Here is a 21,563-nt window from a genome sequence, read left to right on the forward strand (position 1 = left end):
ATTCCTTCTTTTCTTCCTTTCCTTTCTTCTCTGTGGTAGTAGTTTCCTTTCATCTTATATTCCTTCTTCTTCTCCATGCCTTCTCTCTTTACCTCTTTCCCCTTTTTCTTCCACTCTTTTCTTTTTTTTCTACCTCTCTCTTTCTCTCCCTTGTCTCCACTCCAGTATTCCTTCGTTCCTTCTTTTCCTACGTTCCTTTCTCAGTCTCTTACCTATACTTCTTTTTTTTTTCTCCCCTCCTCTTCCCCATCCACCTCTTCTCTCCTACCCTCCTTCCCTCCTCTTCTCCATCTGTCTCTCTCTTTTCCCTGCTAAATCTTTCCTTTTATTCCCTGCTTCTCTTTTCTCGTTCCCGTGCTAAACTTTTTCTCTACTTTTCTACACTCCTCTTTTCCCTGTTTTAAGCCTCCTTTTTCTTTTCCTTTCTCTTCTACAACCATCTCTTTTTCCCCTTTCGTCCTGAACCCTTTCCCTCTGTACCTCCTTCTGTCCCTTTTCTACCTTTTCTCGTTTACTTTTCTCCTATTTTCTCTTATCGTCCTGAACCTCTCCTTTCCTTTCCTTTCTCTTCTACAAACATCCCTTTTTCCCCTTCTGTCCTGAACCCTTCCTTTCTTTACCTCCTCCAGTCCTTTCTCTACCTTGTTCTCTTCCCTCCCTCATCACATGGCACGGGGATAGCTGAGTCACACAACTAGTCCAGCTGGGCAGTGCTCTAGCGTGAGTGTCCGAGATACCTTCCTGAATCGAGTCCGTCTTGTAAGGAATTCGGATCTTTCTCTCACTCGCCCTGCTCGTTCTTCTCTTCTTTCTTTCTCACGTATTCCTGTCACGTTCTCATTCCCTTAGCGGCATTTGGATAGTAATGGAAGCGTTCGTTGCTCTTATATTGCTACTTAATGTTGTATGTAATGATGTTGGTGACAGGAAATGAGGGTAGTGGACTTCATATTGTGGTGATGAAAATTAGTGTTGCTAGTAAGGGAAAAATGGCACTGGTGACGTAGATGAAGTGACATTTAATTAAGGAAAGAAAAACAAAACAAAGGAAATGAATGAGGATATAAGATTATGAAAACAAAAACAAAAACACTAGAGTATCAAAAGAACAAAATTGTGACATATAAAAACAGCATCAACTAGAATAAATAAACAAATAAACACAAATATCTAAACAAATACTTGAATTGAGAGAAAAAAAAGATTAATGAATAAATAACCAAAGAAAACAACGAACTAAGTCAGCCATTAGAGCACAGACTGAAGCAAAAGTAATGAGGCATATTGAAAGAAACCCAGCCAGACAACCAGCCAGCCAGCGCTCGTCACTCAGCCTCCATAGGTAGAGAGGTTAAAAAGCCACTCCAACACCCTTCCGTCAGCCTGCTTATCACGTCCATCACTGCCAACACCGCCGGGAGGGATGGCACTGTGCAAGTCTATTAAAAGGCCACGTCAGGCAACATCACTGTAGACTGCTCCATTGTGTAAAAATTATAATGTTCCTAATCATCCCTCTGTCTGTCTGTCTGTCTGTCTGTCTGTCTCTCTTTCTCTCTTTCTCTCTCTCTCTCTCTCTCTCTCTCTCTCTCTCTCTCTCTCTCTCTCTCCTACTTTATTACAATTCAAACGTTTGTCATTCTTTAAGAGTTCATACTTTTATTTCCTCTTCTTCTCTTTTCTGCTCCTCTCCCTTCTCTTTACTCTCCCTGTCTTATGGAGGGTGTTGGCTGTCCCCCGATTTGTATCTCATTAATGATCACTGCTCCCGTCTCCCTCCCTTACTCCCAGTATTTATAACAAGATACATTACTTCTTATGTATTTCTGTTCTCTGACAATTTGTTCCTTATGTCTACTTAAGAAAGAATAAGTGTTATAAATGCAACAGATCATTTAGGTTTCCTTTTAATCTTGATCTCTTCAAAATACAGGAAAGCTATTCCAAGTTTCCAAGTATAGCTGATGTGTCGAGGTCAAAATATAAATTCTGGATAGAACACGAAGGAAATGCTTCTGTGAATTTCTTCGATTACAAATAGGGTTCAAAATAATGTGAGGGAACTTAGCAAGGAATACAGAGATGTAAGTTTGACGAGAGCATTGAAGCAACTAATAAAAATGACAGACAGAATGTAACTTTGAAGTACTTATAGGAAATGTTTCGTGTTAGTTAATGGGCATTTTGTAGTCTTTCTATTTTCTTAAATTCTTATGTCTATGTCCTCTTCTCTTTTAAAATATAGCCTCGCACACACACACACACACACACACACACACACACACACACACACACACACACACACACACACACACACACACACACACACACACACACACACACACACACACACACACACACACACACACACACACACACACACACACACACACACACACACACACACACACACACACACACAAGAACTCAAAAATCGTCACGCCCCGCAAAGCCTAGGATCAAGATTCCGGCTTCTGTTGAGTCCCCTCGGCTTCTCCAGCAGCGCCCTGCAAACATCTGCGCGGCGGTGGCAGGACCCCAGAGCGGCGGTTACCAGGCAGCGATGGGCGCCGCTCAATATCTATTAGGATGGAGTACAGGCGAGCTGACGGAGTGACGGCAACGGTGAGGCTTTGGTAGGGTTGACATAGTAAGTTGTAATATTTACACTGATTTTAAAGGTAACAATGATGATGCAATATGAAGCTCGTGGGTTGTACATAGAAGAAAGAGTATTACAAGAGAAATGAAAATAATTATGCAGGAAACAGGTCATAGTTTGTATTTGACTAAAAGCAAGACAGCAAGGTATTTAATGGGGATTACGGACAGTACACAGGCAAATCTTCAGAAAACAGACAAGTCTTGTCTTACGTCCATCACAATATTGTATTTCCAGTAAAAAATGTGAAGTGTGTTACGCCCATTACAGTACTGTGTTCGCAGTAGACAAGGTGGTGGTTCCGGATCGCTTAGTATCAGGCGATCACTGAGACGGCGGCAGGTGTGACAGAGGACAGCCGCTGTGAGAGGATTGTCTTTAATTTATTCCGGACGGCGCGTGTCCGAGTCTTCCGATAAGTAACCGGCCTTTTGTCCCGCTCCCACAAGTTAAATTAAGCCGAAAAACCTTTCCTCTAAAACTTCCTAAGTTTCTCGTCTGCTTCCCTCCCTACTCCTCCGCCTCAATGGGGAAGCTTCTCGTCTTAGCACCACTTCCCGGGATTAGCTCACCGCCTCACATGGCGCGACACACGCCAGCTCCATTGCTTCCCACAGCGCCACGTTCGTCTTTTATATCTTAAGTGTCTAGCGTGCATGGGAGTAGGAATGTTGGAATATTGGTCGTGGAATTTGAAGCCAATATATATTTCAGCTTAACTTGTATTTGATTTTATTTTAATTTTCATGCATTCTACCATATTTTAGGGAAGTGGAACTTAGCCGACTTTTTTCTTTTCTTTTTTCTTTGTGCTTGGCTGATTTCCTTCACGCGTAAGATACACATTTGTTTGTGATTAGCAATTATGATGGAACTACTTACTTCATTTATCAGGGCTTTGTTACAGCTTTGCTTGTCACGAATTATGGAAGAAATTATGTACTATCTATGGTATGAGCGTTAGCATAACGATTGTTTTTTTATATCTATGCTAAAATCTATAAAAGAATGTTCCTGCTTTCTTTCTTTTTCCTGTTCTGAAACAGAGGTGTGGTTAACATTTAAGATCTCTCTTAAGCCTTTGACTGATAACGACTAAGGATCGCTTTTGTTGATTTAATGGAGTAACATCACACTGAAAAAAAAAAAAAATAGAACTATGGGAACTCGATCTCATTTACTGTCAGTGATGGCTTTCAAAATCAAACTTAACTTTCAGAAGAAAACTTTACAAACGCTGAGGAAAAGTAATTCCACTGAGAGAATTAAGAGATGTTAATGAATCGACAGGAAGGTAGAGAGTAGAGAATAATCTTTGTTCTGAGTTCGTACCAGTAGTACGCAGTGAGTCAATCAGTAACAATTCCCCAGTCCAGACAGACTGCCAGAGATCAAAAGCTTTGAGCAACTATGTAGCACTGAGTAACATTCTCTTCCTCACCTTCCATCCTTTCTCTCTCGCTTCACGGCAGGAGCTGCTAAGAGAAAAAAGAAGAGATGCATATAAATTGAAGATTAAATTGTGGCATCCTAACGCTGGTGCTCTGGCAGACACTAGCATTCCAAACAAACGCCACTGCACTCGAAAGAATGTCAGTCTCTCTTGTCTCTTTCTCCCTGAAGGCAAAGATACACGGAAATAAAACCCTGAAATTTAGGAGTAAAAATAGGAAAGCCTTGATACAACTCAAAACGAGGAAACTGAGACGTTTGCTTAACGAAAAAAGTTGCGTACCTAACACGTGTGGTCAAACCAATGCGATGACGAGGAGGACAAGGAGAAATGACACCCTGCAGCCTTCCAATCCCGATAGCAAAACGATCACAAATCTGAGGCGTGGACATCCCGGAGGTTATCACATCGAGTGGAGCCAAAGTGCAGACATAAGAAAGGTATTGACTTGAAATAGGTGTGAAGGTTGGGGAGCAGAGAGCAGGCACGAAAGATGGAAGAAAGGATTTTGAACAGCTGCTGAGGAAGATGGCAATGGACTGGTGGAGAGATGTGGAAGCCAATGTACTTTTTTTATGTAGCTCACACACACACACACACACACACACACACACACACACACACACACACACACACACACACACACACACACACACACACACACACACACACACACACACACACACACACTTGTATTCTTAAATGCGTTGTAGGGGAAAATAATGCAAAAGTTCCAAGTGGAGTTTTGAATGTTAACCACGGATGAGTAAAGTGAAAGTGGACCTGTGGAGAAATGGTGAGTGCCACTGTACTCATTTCATCTGACACATTCATATAGACTCATACTTTTAAATGCCTAACGTAATCTCTCGTTTTTTTTTTTTTTTTTTTTTACAAAGACTCTATGTAATGGTTAGTGCGGTTTTTCATAATGTTTTCTCCATAAATTATGCAGACTCATCATTAAACTGTCACTACATTCATGAAAACTACACATATATTGTAGTTACCTTTTTTACTCTAACAGTCATGGAAAGCAAACATCTTCTTTAAAAATACCACACAGTTAATCAGCTGGGCGTGTATGTAGGAACAATGGATGATGCTTGCTGAAAAGAAGCCGCTACAATAACAACCGCGTCTGAACACAAATGAATACACCTCCATGCTATTGAGCACTTCTTTTCCATCAGCAGCAAGCAAGTCACTCTCTCGGCTCTTCGTTACACTCATGCTGTGGAAACTAATTATCAACAACACCCTAAACCGTTCAGTGTCAGATGCAGGCAGCCAATGGAGTTCGGTTATTAATTATACACAAGTAAAATAATAATTCGTCTGAAATGTAACGTCGCTATTGTGCACTGCCTCTTCGAGACTCCCTATTGGTGCACCTCTCCTATCCTACACAAGCACCCTCTCTCCCACTCCATATATCTTTCCAGGAGAATTAAAATTTGCTCTTAGCGTCTTAAATCACTTCCCTAATGCTGTAAAATGTAAGAAAGGCATTAATATGGGAAGAATCGTAAAATGAACATATTCTCTAATGGGACACGTTGCAGGAGTTTACGTTTTTCAAGTTAAAGGTTACAGGATTTCCTTGAGATGCAAGATCTAAGAAATGCCTTCAATGAGAGCAGAAGTGTAGGAAAATAATCAGTCTTGTATTTCAACATAAATACCTGCCTTTAATACTATAATCACATTTAAGCTAAATGTTAGCTCTCTTATGGTACATAATGAAAGGATTTCTTTAGATATGGGAGATAACATTATAATACAACAATACCCTGAGATTATAGACATGAAAAGACTAGTTCCCTGTTCTCTTAGTAGTGAAAATTCTTACAAAACGTCACGTGAATTGCATCAAGATGCAGAAACAGAGCCCCTCAGCATTTCACTAGCTAAAACAGAAGTAGAAGCAAATTATGAAAATTGAATATTACCAGAATATTTGGAAGAACGGTGAATAACCCTAAGGAACACTTGACCTACTCTCTTCAGCTGCTACACTCAGAGATACAAGACCACTTTCCTCTGTCCTGTCTGTCTCCTTGCTTTCCACCTCTAACTCAAGATATGGAGACTGAAAATCAAGAGAACATTTGGAGGAAGTCTAAAAGACCATGATAAGCTCTGTGGAATCCCTGACCAGCTCCCTTCACCTCAGACACTCAGGAAAACAAAATCACCTCCTTGTGTACTCTTCTCCTCTCATCGCGACGTTCACACAGCACCTCTCACTCGAAATATGAAGCCTAAAGACCAGTAAAAGACTTGGATAAAACATGCGGAGAGCCTTACCTCCTCCTTTTCAACCATTGCCTTTACGAATACAAGAACACCTTCCTCTGTCCTCCCTGCAACCTCGCCCTCCACCTCCAACTCAAAATATACAGCATAAAGACCACCAAAAGACTTGAAGAGATCTTGAGGACACCCTGACTTGTTTCCCTTGACCGCTGCTTTCAGGGATACAAGACTGCTTCCCTCTGTCTTGCTTACCTCCTCGCCTTCCTCCTCTCATCGCGCAGTTGACAAAGCACCTCTAACTCGAAATGAATTGCGAAGATTACCGGGTGATATTGAATATTTCCCGATACATACGATGCCGCCTAGAATCATGTGTGGGAGCAGCGCCGCGGGTATAACTTAGGGATTATTGGTGCTTAATATGCATAGGAGGCTGGTGGCGGGACGCGGGGCCCACCACGTCCCGCCTCATTAGCGACGTTTGGGCCGAGGACAGTGGTGGTGGTGGTGGTGGTGGTTGGTGGGTTGTATTGATAGTGGTAGCAATAGTAGTTGGTGGTAGGGGTGATGGTGTCAGTAGTAGTAGTAGTAGTAGCAGTAGTAGTAGTAGTAGTAGTAGTAGTAGTAGTAGTAGTAGTAGTAGTAGTAGTAGTAGTAGTAGTAGTAGTAGTAGTAGTAGTAGTAGTAGTAGTAGTAGTCTTGAGACGGTTGAAGGAAGAGATGACAAGTAGACACTAAATACTACTACCTCACCTCTCTTTACTTTTCTTTCCTTTCCTTCAGTCCCACAAAATAGTTACCGTCTTTCTCTTTTCCTTTCTTGCTCTCTTACTTTTTTTTCCTTCGCATGTTCTGAGATTCCTTTCCTTGCTGTTCGTGTTTTTTCCTTCACTCACATCCTTACTAGTCATAATTTTTTTCCGTGCATGAGAAGGAGAAAAGAATGACGAGAAGAGAAAGAGAAGGAGGAGGAAGTGGAAGAAGAGGAGGAGGAGGAGGAGAAGGAGGAGGAGGAGGTAGAAGAAGAGGGAGAGGAGGATATCAATAGAAAAATATACATCAATGAATAACAAAAAAGGGAAAAAAGAAAGCGAAAGAGAAAAATTGATTAACACTAGAAAAAAAAAAATCTAAGGTAACTTAAAAACAAATGCAAACAAACACCACAACGAAAGACACAACATGAACTAATAATAAATAAACAAACAAAAAAATATAAACAAAACCAAAACGACAAGTGAAGAAAATGAAAACATTCCCTCACAATCATTTATACCTCCCGTCCCCCACCCCTCTCTCTCTCTCTCTCTCTCTCTCTCTCTCTCTCTCTCTCTCTCTCTCTCTCTCTCTCTCTCTCTCTCTCTCTCTCTCTCTCGCTTTAAAGAAATCTAAACAGGTTCATTGTCAGAATTTTAATAAACTGCAACTGGGTATGTGTCGCGTCACAACAAGACGGAAGGAGAATGTAGAGGAAAGAGAAAAGACGAGGAGAGATAGATGGATGAGGAATGGAAGAGACGAATGGGGAAGAGAGACTGACGAAGATGAGGAAGTGGTAGTAGAAGCAAGTGTTAGAACAGAAGGAAATGAGCTAAGTAGATACGAATTGAGGGAAATATTAAAGAAAATGAACAGATTAAAAGAGAAAAAAAGATGAGAGGATAGAAAAAAAAGGGAAGAAAAAGGAGAAAAGAAAGAAAACACAAAGAGTGGACAAGAAGGGGTGGTGAGAAAAGGAGAACCAGAGAGGAGAATAGGAGGAAAGTAGAAGTGACAAAGAGGAAAATAAAGAGGGAAGAAAATAGGAAAGGAAATGATATAGAGCAAGAGAGTAGAAGAAAGAAAGTGAAAAAAACAGAATGGAGAGAGTGAGCAAAGAGGATAAGAGAAAAAGAGAAAAAAAGAGAAAATTAATTGAAAAGGAGGAATTGAAACAGAAAAAAGAGAAGGAAAAGGAAAACTGGGAGAGGAAAGGATGGATATTTAAGGCTGGTAAAGATGTAAGAGGCACGCAGGGAAGGTCAGATGTGGGAGTTTTTGCAAGAGGTGAATATACGTAATGGCGAGCTGGTTTTCTCAGTGTTCACGGTCATGACTCCTCAGGGTGAGTGACTGGCAATGACTGCATGGGTGATGTGAATATATCTTCCATTCAACGGACTGCTTGCATGTTGACATTTTTTTTTTCTGGCCAGAAATATTTGGAAATTTTTAATGTGTGAATTTTTTATGACGTGATTAACTTGACAAATCAAGTAAAGTGTTGACAAAAAATCCTTAAAGTTGTAAAAAGAAAACAAATAGACGGCAGCTCGTGCGTGAAGCGGCGGTGACGCCATAACCCAGATATGGCCCAGTGCAGCGGAATTTATTGTCAGCAATCGGCTGATTAGGAAATAGTGACACAATGCGTGATTCACGCTCATCTGACTTGATTTATTTTACAAAGCCTAAATAAAATGTATATTAAATATATGCAACAAGGAACTCATGAATCACATAGTTAGCTTCCACTGTAGGCTGTGTGCTTTTCGCAGATAATGCATTAATCTGTAGAGATTAGCCATCGAAAGTTCTCACTCTCTCTCTCTCTGTGAACTACATCTTAATCACATGACTGCATACTTCCTGAAGCCATTGCCAGGCAATACGTGCCCTGGTTCTGCTTACAAATCACTTCATTATAATTTACAAGTATAATTTTTTTGTTATCGATTCATTCTACTTAATTGCACTTGTGTTTACAAGGTTTGCCGTCGTTACTATTTCCTTAACCGTTGTCTTAACGAAAGCAAATATTGCACATTAAAAGTCACACATGTGCCACTAAAAATAACAATTGTATATGAAGGAAAGCTATCCTACTACAAAGACGCGGAGTGTAGTGGAGGGAGCAAGAAGCGCATCAGCCCGGATGTGGCTTCCTCCAGTGGCTATCCTCCAGTGGCGTCACTGGAGGATACAGCCGCACCAGGCGTGATTATATGCATGTGATTGACACACACTGAAGAATAACCGTTAAGCATATTTGAAATTTTCCAAAGCTGCAAAAAATGTGAGACAGAATTAGACAAGAAAAGAAATGAAAACCATTATTGTAACCTGTATATAGCGAAAATATAAAGAAAACAAGAAATAGCTTCCAGCCTTAAAAATGATGTCTCCCAAAGAGAAAAAAAAAGTCACTAATTTGTGCATATCAAAATATATAGTAAAGCAGAAAAAAAAAATCAAATATCTACACACAAACACACACACACACACACACAATAAAAATAAATAGAATAAAGAGAATGAATGAATAAACAAACATTCCAAACAGAAACTTCCGAAACACACTACGAGGCATCACATCGAAACACATGAAACAGTTCAAATACGAGAGGAGTGGTCGACGTGAATGTTACAAGCGGTACAAGCAGCGCGGACAGCTCCTGTGAATCTGTAAAGCAACGCCATCAAAGAGGCAGCGCTGTAGTCTTGTTGGCAGGCTCTTCTGTTACACTACAATGGGAAGGCAAACATTGAGGCACATCCATGGTGGCGCCTCCGTCAGATTTGTGAATGAGGGAGAGTGAGCTTTGTCAGGAAGGTAAACTGGTGACTGAGTATGACTGAAGGAATGTAGATATAAGTGTACTGTTAGTAGATATAAATGTTTTGTTAGAGTGAGACCAGTTGGCATGGAATTACTTGGGTTGGGATGGGTTGGGTTGGATTGGGTTCGGTGGGGTTGACTTGGCTGGGGTTGGCTGGGTTGGGTTAGGATGGGTTGTGTTGAGGTGGGTTACGTTGAATTGCATTGGGTTGGGTTAGGATGGGTTGTGCTAGTCTGGGTTGGATTCAGCTGGACGCGGATGGATTTGGTTGGGTTGGGTTGAGTTGAGCTGGCTTAAGTTTTATTAAGCTGAGTGAGTTGGGTTGGATTGGGTTGGGTTAAGCTGAGTGAGTTGAGTTAGATTGGGTTGGGTTAAGCTGAGTGAGTTGGGTTAGAATGGGTTGGGTTAAGCTGAGTAAGTTGGGTTGTTGGTCAGGAAAGTGGCTTTTCTCTCTGCACCAGATGACGTTTCCTCTCCCTTCTCACTCTCTGGATTGTCTACTTTCTTCTTGTCTTTCTTTTCGTTTCTTTTATTATGTATCGTTCTTATAATTTCTTCAGTATTTCTTTTGTTTATTCCCATTGTTTTTCAGTGTGAAGATGTACCATTTGTCAAGAAGAGAAAAATACATGAAAAGGTCCGCTAACATTGTCGTCAGCCTTTCAGAAAAAAAAGAAATATAAATAAATAAAGGAAAATAGAAAGAAGAAAAAGCGAAACACCGGCGAACATTTTTGATTCCCTTCCAGGAAAAAAATAAGAATAAATGCCCGATAATATTACTGCTACCTTCCCAGAGAAAAAGAACAAGGAAAAAAGAGAGAAAAGTTCTATCACATTTCTGCTTCTGTACGAAATCAAATAAAAAATCATTCAAAATCAAGATGAATTTAGAGTCACAGAAATACAGCCCCTTTTTCCGCTCCCAATCATCAGGTGATAAAGATAAACACTTATTTCACGAACGTTACCTCTGGCTTCCTCACATAGACAAGTTGAAGCTGAAATAAGACAGTTTTATGGTTTTACAAAGGCAGATTGATAAAATTGCTACATAATTAACAACAAAACTCTCTCGAGAACCATGATTTTCACCTCAGTGCCCTTGGAAAATGGTTGTGATAAGAAAGCAATGCATTTCAAAATACAGCCCTGATTCTTTATGGTATATTAAACTTTATTAAACAAAGAAACATGCATATGAGTCTCCAGCAACTTATGACAAACACATTAATCACATTACTCTCTTGATCACTTTACTTAGCCAGTGTGAGACGCAGATGGCCTGGATGACGGAACGTAACTCCGTGGTACAGTGAAACCATGCGCGCTTTGAGGTCCGAAGGGTCTCCAAGCACATGGGTTCGAATCCTGTCCACGGTCCGAGTGTAGGTTGGGCTTCCTCACTCGGGGCAACAGTTTCCTAGCGGGTGGGCTTTGAGATAGAAGGTACCCGAAAAATTATCCCCTTTAGCTCTTAAATTCCCGTGAAAAGCCCACATGGTATAAAAAAAAGTGGCGTGTCGTAATAGGGAATGTCTCGAGTCTTCTTCAGGGTACCAAACTATAATCCTCTAGTTAAAAGTGATGCGCAGGGAGAGTGTTGTGTATGAGCATATGCTGACGGATTTTTCTCTTTGATGATTAAGATAGCAATCTGCTGTGTTTGATTTCTAATATTTCAAGATACATTATCAAAGTAAGACAAGAAAGAAGGGGAGAAAAGACGAAAGAGAATTAGAGATGGAGGACATAGAGAAGAAAAGATGGAGAAAAAAATTGGAAAATGAGGAAAAACAGTGGGGAAGTGAAGAGGAGGAGGAGGAAGAGGAGGAGGAGGAGGAGAAGGAGGAGGAGGAGGTGGAGGAGGAAGAGGAGGAAGAGAAGGAGGAGGAGGGGAGGAGAAAGAGGAGGAGGAGGAGGAGGAGGAGGGGAGGAGCAGGAGAAGAAGAAGGAGAAGGAGAAGGAGAAGGAGGAGGAGGAGGAGGAGGAGAAGAAGAAAGGATGAGAAGGAGGAGGAGGAGGAGGAAGAGGAGGATTACTTAAAACAACATAAGATTATATACAAAAAAAAAAACAGCAGCTCTTATGACTCTGCATGACTGTTTGGGGACTAATTCTTGCTAACTACTGGTGAAAAGGAGAACAACGCAACAAAAGGAGCAAAAAGAGGAGGTGGAGGAGGATAAGGAATTCAAGATGGGGCGGAGGAAAGGTCAAATGAGAAGCTGGAGAGGCAGAAAGGAGAAAGCAAGTGCAGGAGGGAAATTGGGTCAAAACACCGTTAGGGAGAAAATGGATCTAATAAGTAGGTTAGGAGAGAGAGAGAGAGAGAGAGAGAGAGAGAGAGAGAGAGAGAGAGAGAGAGAGAGAGAGAGAGAGAGAGAGAGAGAGAGAGAGAGAGAGAGAGAGAGAGAGAGAGAGAGAGACTAAAGAGGATGCCATTGTCCTTGAAAGAATTGAAAAACAAGATGAAAAGTGAAATGGTAATGATTAACTATACACAAAAACTGAAAAAAGAAAATGATAATGATTAAGCGCGCGCACACACACACACACACACACACACACACACACACACACGTGCCCCTACCCCCTTCCTTTTCCCCCCTTCTCTCTCTCTCTCTCTCTCTCTCTCTCTCTCTCAAGGAGGCCAAGGCAAGGCAGAGCTGCGCATCCTTGCAAGTTGACAATGGTCTTGACTCTTCGCTTGAGAACTTCACCCAACATTCCCTCCCCTTCCCAGCCCCAAAATACACCCTGCACTCTTCTGTCCCTTCCACTAACCCCTCCTCTGCTCCTCCTTCCTCTCAAACCCTCCACCCTCCTGTCAACTCCCAAACCAGCACCATCTATTCCCCATCTCCCATCACAAGTCAGCCAACGATCACCGAGCTCCGCCTCTCCTCGTCCGTGTCGCTTGGTTCCTCTTGGTCCCTCCTCGCCCTCCTTCACGTCCTCCTCGGCCTCCAGATCTGAGTGCCTCCTCTTGACTTTTATGGCACGCTTGGAATAGGAGGAGACGACTCGCCTTGGAATTCTTCGCTGTCAGACGTATTACACACACTGTCAAATATGTACGGTAAATAAATCCGTCTTTTTGCTTTTCTCTTGCTGGTTCCTCAAATAGACGGATGAGAGAAATTAAATCTGAATTGGTGTCGTGTTGTTTTGTTATTTTCTTTATTCATTGGATTAACAGATAAGAAGATAAAAGTGTTTTCTTTTCTTTCTGTCTTTTGTATTCTTGAAGTGTTTTTGGCCCCGTTGCTTCAGTCAAGAAAGAAAGAAAAGAACGTGAAGATTCATCACTGCATTGTTACCCTTTATTCTCTCTTCGAAGCGCCAGGTAGATAGATACACAAGAAGGCAAGATTTATTTCTCCACATACTCCTTTGTGTATGCAGTAAATATATCTAGTCTTTTCCTCCCCTTCCCTACAATAAAAGTTAAGCAGCAGGTAAACACAAGAACACAATACGACTTACGTGTATTTCCTTGTGCCACTTCTTTCTCACGCTTTGCTTCTCACGTTTTATCTGCGGAGGGGCAAAGATTGGGTAAGACTTCAACTATAACCGTCCCTCTTTTCTTTTCTCTCCTCTCATTCTTTTTATTTTTCATTTTTATTCTTCTAGCATTTTTCTTTTCTTCTCCTCTCTGTCTGTCCTTCCTTTGCCATTTCTTTCTTCCTCTCCTTTTGTCTTCTTTGCACTTTCCTTCATTTCACTTCTCCCTTCATTCCTTCATTCCTTCCCTTTTTCCTAGTATTCCATTCCAGTTTATTCCCCTCCCTACCCTTTTCTTCAATTCCATTATCTCTCATTTCCCTCCCTTAGCTTCCCTTCCCTTCCCTTTCTTTTTCTTCCCTCCCCTGCCCTCCCCTTCCCTGCTCAAAACAACAACTCCATCGTTACACAGAGGAAGAATACCAAATGGAAACAGTATAGCCCGTTAAACTTTACGTAAATGTGTGGCTTTTAATCGGCAAGTGTTGTCAACTCAAACAAAAAGCGAAGGTAAGTAAAGTGGGTGATTAAAATGAGAGAGAGAGAGAGAGAGAGAGAGAGAGAGAGAGAGAGAGAGAGAGAGAGAGAGAGAGAGAGAGAGAGAGAGAGAGAGAGAGAGAGAGAGAGAGAGAGAGAGAGAGAGAGAGAGAGAGAGAGAGAGAGAGAGAGAGAGAGAGAGAGAGAGAGAGAGAGAGAGAGAGAGAGAGAGAGAGAGGAAGAGAAGAGAAGTGGAGAATGATGCTGATAATGAAAAAAAAAAATTGAGAGGGCAAATAGAATACTGAAGAGGATAGAGAGAGAAACAGATGGGAAGGAGATAAGAGATATAGATAATGAGGAAGACGAAAGAAAAAGAAGCTAAGTTATAAAGGATAAATATAATGGTAGTAGTAGTAGTAGTAGTAGTAGTAGTAGTAGTAGTAGTAGTAGTAGTAGTAGTAGTAGTAGTAGTAGTAGCAATAACAGCAGCAGTAGCAGTAACATTAGCAGTAGCAGTAGCAATAACAGCAACAACAACAGTAGCAGTAGCAGTAGCAGTAGTAGTAGTAGTAGTAGTATCAATTTCAACAAAACTATCCTTAAATTTATCTTATCTTCTAAACCTCCCTATTTGCCTTACCACTGAGAATCCAATCCCCCAACACATTCCACTCATCCACTACCTCACCTCATTACCAACGTCCTCCTGCAACTTATAGTAAACTTGTACATCAACACGAATCCAATACTTTAAACACTAACCTGAAAAACTGCCCCAAAAGATTCTACTTAGATCAACTTTATAGCATTCCAGACACCCCCGACACTTAATTCATGCCGCTCTAAGGAAAGCAAGGAAGGACAAAGGCTGTAGTGAAGTCTAAGGCGAGCGTGGAGTGCAGGGGGCCATCAAGAGCCGGATAATCACCCCCAAGAGTTACTACCACATGAAAATAAGCAGAGAATAATGAGGCTCAAAGTAATTGTAATTATGCACGGAGGGAAAATGCGGTACGCGAGACCCAGTAAGTATTTAGAAAGAGGAGGAAGCTTCACGTGAGTGCTCAGATGAGGATACACTTCCAGGTGACAGAAGGGAGAGTAAGGAAGTAAAAAAGTATACGGTAAGCCAGATTTAAGAAAGGGATGAGAGAGAGAGAGAGAGAGAGAGAGAGAGAGAGAGAGAGAGAGAGAGAGAGAGAGAGAGAGAGAGAGAGAGAGAGAGAGAGAGAGAGAGAGAGAGAGAGAGAGAGAGAGAGAGAGAGAGAGAGAGAGAGAGAGAGAGAGAGAGAGAGAGAGAGAGAGAGAGAGAGAGAGAGAGAGAGAGAGAGAGAGAGAGAGAGAGAGAGAGAGAGAGAGAGAGAGAGAGAGAGGACAACGGGAAGGAAGAGGATAAGAGAGAGAACATCGGGAGGAAGAGGAGGTGAAAGAGAAGGGCAACGAAGAGGAAGAAGAGTAAAAAGAGAAGGACAAATGGAGGATGAGGAAGAAAGTGAGGACCACGGGAGAGAGAGGAGAAAGAGAAGGACAAAAGGACAACGGAAAAGAAGCGGGAAAAGAGGAAGACAACAGAAGAAAGAAGAGAAAGACGATGAGGAAGAGAAGGACAGCAGAGAAAGAGGAAGAGAAGGAGAACAACTAGAGGAAGAAAAGAAGGAAGAGGAGAACAAGGAGGAAGCAGAAGAAGAAGAGGATGAGAAATAAAAACAACGAAAAGGAGGAAGAGGAAAAAAAAGGAAGACAACAAAAAAAAAAAGAGAAAGAGGATGAGAAAAAGAAAGACAACCGGAAGAAAATGGAGGAAAAAAAGAGGATAATGCGAGGAAGATGATGAAAAATTAGAGGACAATGTGGAGGAAGAAAAAGAAAAAGAGGAGGACAACGAGGAGGAAGAGGAGAAGAAAGAGGAAGGCAAGGGGGAGGAAGAGGAGGAGCGGCTGCATCTTCAAGTGGACTAAGTAAGGCGGAACAAGAGTCTCCACTTCACGTCGGAGCGAAGAGTGGCAACCCGCACTGAGTTTTCATAAGAAGGTGACGGATGGCGAGAGAGAGAGAGAGAGAGAGAGAGAGAGAGAGAGAGAGAGAGAGAGAGAGAGAGAGAGAGAGACTAACAAACTCAACTAAAGACAAAAAATAAAACATGGAAAAGAAAACGAGGAAGAAATTAAGGAAACGCCAAAAGAGAAAAAAGAAACAAGAATGAGATGAAGTTAAGAGTGAATGGAAGAAGAACACAAAGAAGAAGAAGGAGGAGGAGGAGGAGGAGGAGGAGGAGGAATAAAGGTGAATTATTGAAACCCATTTAACACAGAGTCTGAAAAGATGAGTCATTGCTCCTCCTCTCTCTCTCTCTCTCTCTCTCTCTCTCTCTCTCTCTCTCTCTCTCATTTCTTTTCTCTTCCTCTTATTGAGTTTATTATATTTTATCATCAATTTCTCTTCGTTCCTCTCGTTTTTTCTCTTCTTTTTTGTTTATTTTTGTTCTCCTCTCTTCCATCGATCAAATTTTCTGCATTCTTTGTTTTTCCTTTATTTTTTGTTGCTTCCCTGCGATCCGATCATGTATTTTTTCACTTTACGTTTCTCTCCTCTCTCGTTTTTTTTTTGTCCTTTTCCTTCTTTTCCTTCCTTGCTTCTTGTTTCTATTTCCCATTTTTTCTTTATCCTTGTTCTCGTTTTTCCATTCACTTGCTTCATTCTGCTTATAAATCCTTCTCTGTCTCTCTCTCTCTCTCTCTCTCTCTCTCTCTCTCTCTCTCTCTCTCTATTTACTCACTTTTTTTCATTTTATTATTCATTCGTTCGTTTTCATCTTTGCATTTCTTGACTTTCCATCTTAACATTTCTCTCAACCTCAATTACATTTCCTATTTTATTCCTTTTTTTTTCGCCTCCTCTTTATTCAGTTCTGTCATTGATATTTTTGTACTACTCTCTTTCTTTTCTTCTTCTTCTTCTTCTTCTTCTTCTTCTTCTTCTTCTTCTTCTTCTTCTTCTTCTTCTTCTTTCTATCCTTTACATTTTTGTTTTTTTTCGTATTCTTATTATCATTCCTTCTCTTCCTCCTCCTCCTCCTCCTCCTCCTCCTCCTCCTCCTCCTCCTCCTCCTCCTCTTCCTCCGACATTTTCCTTTTCTTTTCCTTTGTTTTTGTCTTTCAGTTTGTCTTCTAACTTTCACCCAAATGTAATATACAAGAGAGAGAGAGAGAGAGAGAGAGAGAGAGAGAGAGAGAGAGAGAGAGAGAGAGAGAGAGAGAGAGAGAGAGAGAGAGAGAGAGAGAGAGAGAGAGAGAGAGAGAGAGAGAGAGAGAGAGAGAGAGAGAGAGAGAGAGAGGAGAGAGAGAGAGAGAGAGAGAGAGAGAGAGAGAGAGAGAGAGAATAGAGAGACGACAGTGCGCCTTTGGGTACATGTTCCTTTGTATTAAGTTTTGTTTAAATAAAAAAAAAAAAAAAAAAGGTAGGAGAGAGAGAGGAGAAAAGGTAGGAGGAGGAGGAGAGGAGGACGTGGCAAAATAGTTATAAATGATAGAAATTGGGTACAAATTAATGAAAGAAATAGATACGGAAATACGAGTAGAAATCAATGAAAAAAATACATTAAGAGAAATTGTGTACCCACTATATTGAATATTTGAAAATGTACAATTAATTAGTGATTATTTATGTGCAAAGGAAAAAAAAAAAAAAAAGTACAAGTAAGCTATAATGCAATAAGGATTAGGAAAATTCAGCAAAAAAATATATTCACAATGAGTAGAAAGGAATAAAAATTGATAAATAATGAAAGTTTTGAAGGTTGGCAAGGAGAGAAAATTTCTAAAACGTATAAAGAATTTGAGTTCACAATTTGATGAAGTTGAAAGCAATATCATTCTTACCTCTCTCTCTCTCTCTCTCTCTCTCTCTCTCTCTCTCTCTCTCTCTCTCTCTCTCTCTCTCCCGTGTCTCCTTTTATTGCTCTATTCACCTTATGAAATCTGCACAAGGAAGAAGAGGAAGAATCATGTCTTGAGTGAGGAGGAGGAGGAGGAGGAGGAGGAGGAGGAGGAGGAGCTTTCTAAGGATTAATAGGGGAAGACGAACTGACTTTGTATATCACGAGTTAAAAGCAAACGCAGGAAGAGGAAAAGGAGGAAGAGGAAGAGCAAGAGAAAAAGTTGGAGGAGAAGGAGGAGAAGAAAGAAGAGGAAGAGGAGGACAACGACAACGACCGAACGACTATAGAGAAAGAAAATGGTGTATGTAAGAGGAGAAGGAAAAAGAGAAGAAGGAAGAAAGAACAAGAATTGAAGGAAAGATAGATAAAAGGAAAGAAAAGGAAGACATAAAGAGAGAAAGGTTCATTTAAAGGAAAGCGTCTTCGGTAATCTGAAGGTGGAAAGCGAGAGGAGAGGAAGAAGAAGAGCGGAGGGAAAGGAGGGTGATCAGTGCGGGGACAGAGGGAGATGGATGGATAGAGGATGTGGAGGAGGAAGGAGGGGCGAGAGAAAGGAAAGGGGATGGAGAAATGGAAAGAGGGAGGGAAGACTAAGGAGGGAGGAAAAAAAAGGAGGTAGATGAAAGAGAAATGAAATATGGCGTGGAAAATGAAAGCAGAAATATAAAGAAGTATGTGATATGATGTTTACACACACACACACACACACACACACACACACACACACACACACACACACACACACACACACACACACACACACACACACAATTACAGACGTAGAAAATAAAAACACGTAAAAACACTTCCTACATCTTAATTCCCGAAACTTTTCCCCGTAGAATTTAATTAACCCCGAAAAAAAAGAAGAAAAACATAAAAGAAAACTCTGGTTGTGCCCTGGAAAGGAAAAAACGGTGTAATAGAACTCTGGGAATGATACGAAGCTACAGACGAGACGCAACAGCATGGAAGTGAAGAAGCTGATGGACAATGAAGAAAGGAACGTGTAGAATACCATGGAAACCCTCTCATTGAAAAGGTAGCAAGGGGAAGACGGCGGAAGAATAGACAGGTGCTGTGAAGAGGTACGGAAGGTGGCAGAGGACTGAAGGGAAGTGAGGGAGTAAGGGAGGGCGTGTTCGTGGGTCCAGGCTGGGGTGTTGCCTCAAACTTTAGATGCAGTGGGTGAAAAAGAGGAAGTTTGTGTTGTTGAACTTTCCAAGCTAGAGGATGGAGAGAGCGACAAGACAAACATACACATGAAATACCTGTACAGACAGCCGGTCTCCTCCCCAAACACACACACACACACACACACACACACACACACACACACACACACACACACACACACACACACATACAGACACACGCCCTGTGCGAATATATTAGATAAACTTGTAGATAAATATATATATACATACAAACACGAGGCAGGAAACAAATTAAAAGGTGAAAGGAAGAGAAAGAAAAAGGTGGAAGATGACAAGGGAAAGATAAAGGAAGAGGAAAAGGAGGTGAAGAGAGAGGAAAACGACAAGGAGGGAAAAGAGAAAGAAAAAAAAAAAAAAAAAAAACTGGAGAAACTCGTGTGAACAATACAACATCAAGGTATGAGAAAAATGGCATGAGACTGTGTGTGTATGTGTGTGTGTGTGTGTGTGTGTGTGTGTGTGTGTGTGTGTGTGTGTGTGTGTGTTTCACTGTTTGATCTGCTGCAATCTCTGACGAGACAGCTAGACGTTACCCTACGGAACGAGCTCAGAGCTCATTATTTCCGTGTGTGTGTGTGTGTGTGTGTGTGTGTGTGTGTGTGTGTGTGTGTGTGTGTGTGTGTGTGTGTGTGTGTGTGTGTGTGTGTGTGTGTGTGTGTGTGTGTGTGTGTGTGTGTGTGTGTGTGTGTGTGTAACAAAAAAGAATAATAAAATAATGATAGTAGTATGAATAATAATAATAATAATAATAATAATAATAATAATAATAATAATAATAATAATAATAATAATAATAATAAGAAATAATAAAATTAATCATAGAGATAAAATAACATTAATAATAATAAAATAATTATAATAATAATAATAATAATAATAATAATAATAATAATAATAATAATAATAATAATAATAATAACAATGATGATGATAATAATAATAATAATAATAATAATAATAATAATAATAATAATAATAATAATAATAATAATAATAGTAATAATGATAATAGTAATAACAATGATAATAATAATAATAATAATAATAATAATAATAATAATAATAATAATAATAATAATAATAATAATAATAATAATCAAGAATGCTACTGCTACTACTACTACTACTACTACTCACCAATACTACTATTACTACTACTACTACTACTACTACTACTACTACTACTAACAATAATGATAAAAATAATAAGAGATAATAATGACAATTGAAATGATAATGAAAATAATAATAGTGATAATAAATAATAATAATAATAATAATAATATTAATATTATCATTATTATTATTATTATTATTATCATTATTATTATTATTGTTATTATTATTATTATAATTTCATGTTTTTATTTCATTATCATGATGATCATCACCATTATTACTTCACTGTCCACAAGAAGATACAAAATCACCATTATTGATCGAAGCAAAGACAATATTGGTCTATCACAAACTTGTAACATACGAACTAGTATCAAACCAATAATGCAAACATCAAAACGTTATCAAAATCAATAACTAAATACTGATATTTTTCACAATACAGGTTTGAGAGAAACCAAACTGGTCATACAATAGCCTTTTCTTTAAGAATGCGCATGAAAATAATGAAAAGACTTATTCTTAGGGTTTATAGACAAAAAATTACAACTCCTGCTACCTTGCCATTATTAAGAGGCTACAACTACTACTACTACTGTGTAGTGCCACTACGTCTAGTACCACCCTTCACTCTGCCGCATCAAGCAAACCACTCGTCCTGCTCTCCGCTGAAGAATGCTGGGTACCTTTGCTTCAGGCGTCGGCGGCGGCCTCGCACCTCGTCCATGAAGAACACAAAGAAGACGTGGATACCTAAGCTGGTGGCGCCTTGAATGCACTGGAACAGCGTCAGGGAGAGCTGTCGCCACCACGCCCCGCCCACCAGTATGGCGAGGTGCATGAGAGTGACCGTGGGCACCACCACGTACATCAGCATGAACGCCTGCACGTTATCGCGGCCCAAGCAGTTCGCCACGTACCTGCAGTGGTGATCTCGCTCCCACACGCACTGCTTGCACACCGAACAGTGACGAGCGATGTCCGGCCTGGGCTGGTTACACTCAACGCAGTGTTCAGACCAGCCCGGCGCTCCCTCCTTCCCCGCTGCGTGTTGCTGCGTCACGCGGCCCGCAGGCATCCAGCTGATGGCATAGAAAAGGAAGGTCGTCACGCTGGCCGACACCCACACCACGGCCTACACCGGGAACGCCCACGTGCCGTACACGAGCGGAATGAAATCCCGGTGCAGGTTAACAAGGAAAAACCCGATAAAGCACAGCGGCAGTATCTGCACCGCTGCACAGTTCAGCCACATCAGTGTCCGCCACTCTCGGTCTTCCTCCTCCTTGTCCTTATGTGTGTTGGCCTCGCCGGCCTTGAGGTCGTG

General features: G+C 40.8%; 1 protein-coding gene across 1 annotated transcript; it reads right to left on the bottom strand.

Moving 5' to 3' along the window:
• Positions 1-20,876: 20,876 nt before the first annotated feature.
• LOC123519078 (palmitoyltransferase ZDHHC3-like) lies at positions 20,877-21,314 on the bottom strand. Its single transcript, XM_045280265.1, has one exon. The coding sequence runs from the start codon at positions 21,312-21,314 to the stop codon at positions 20,877-20,879; it is 438 nt and encodes a 145-aa protein (XP_045136200.1).
• Between the last annotated feature and the right edge of the window lie 249 nt (positions 21,315-21,563).

The sequence above is a fragment of the Portunus trituberculatus genome, chromosome 44, assembly GCF_017591435.1.
Source record: "Portunus trituberculatus isolate SZX2019 chromosome 44, ASM1759143v1, whole genome shotgun sequence".
Lineage (NCBI taxonomy): Eukaryota > Metazoa > Arthropoda > Malacostraca > Decapoda > Portunidae > Portunus > Portunus trituberculatus.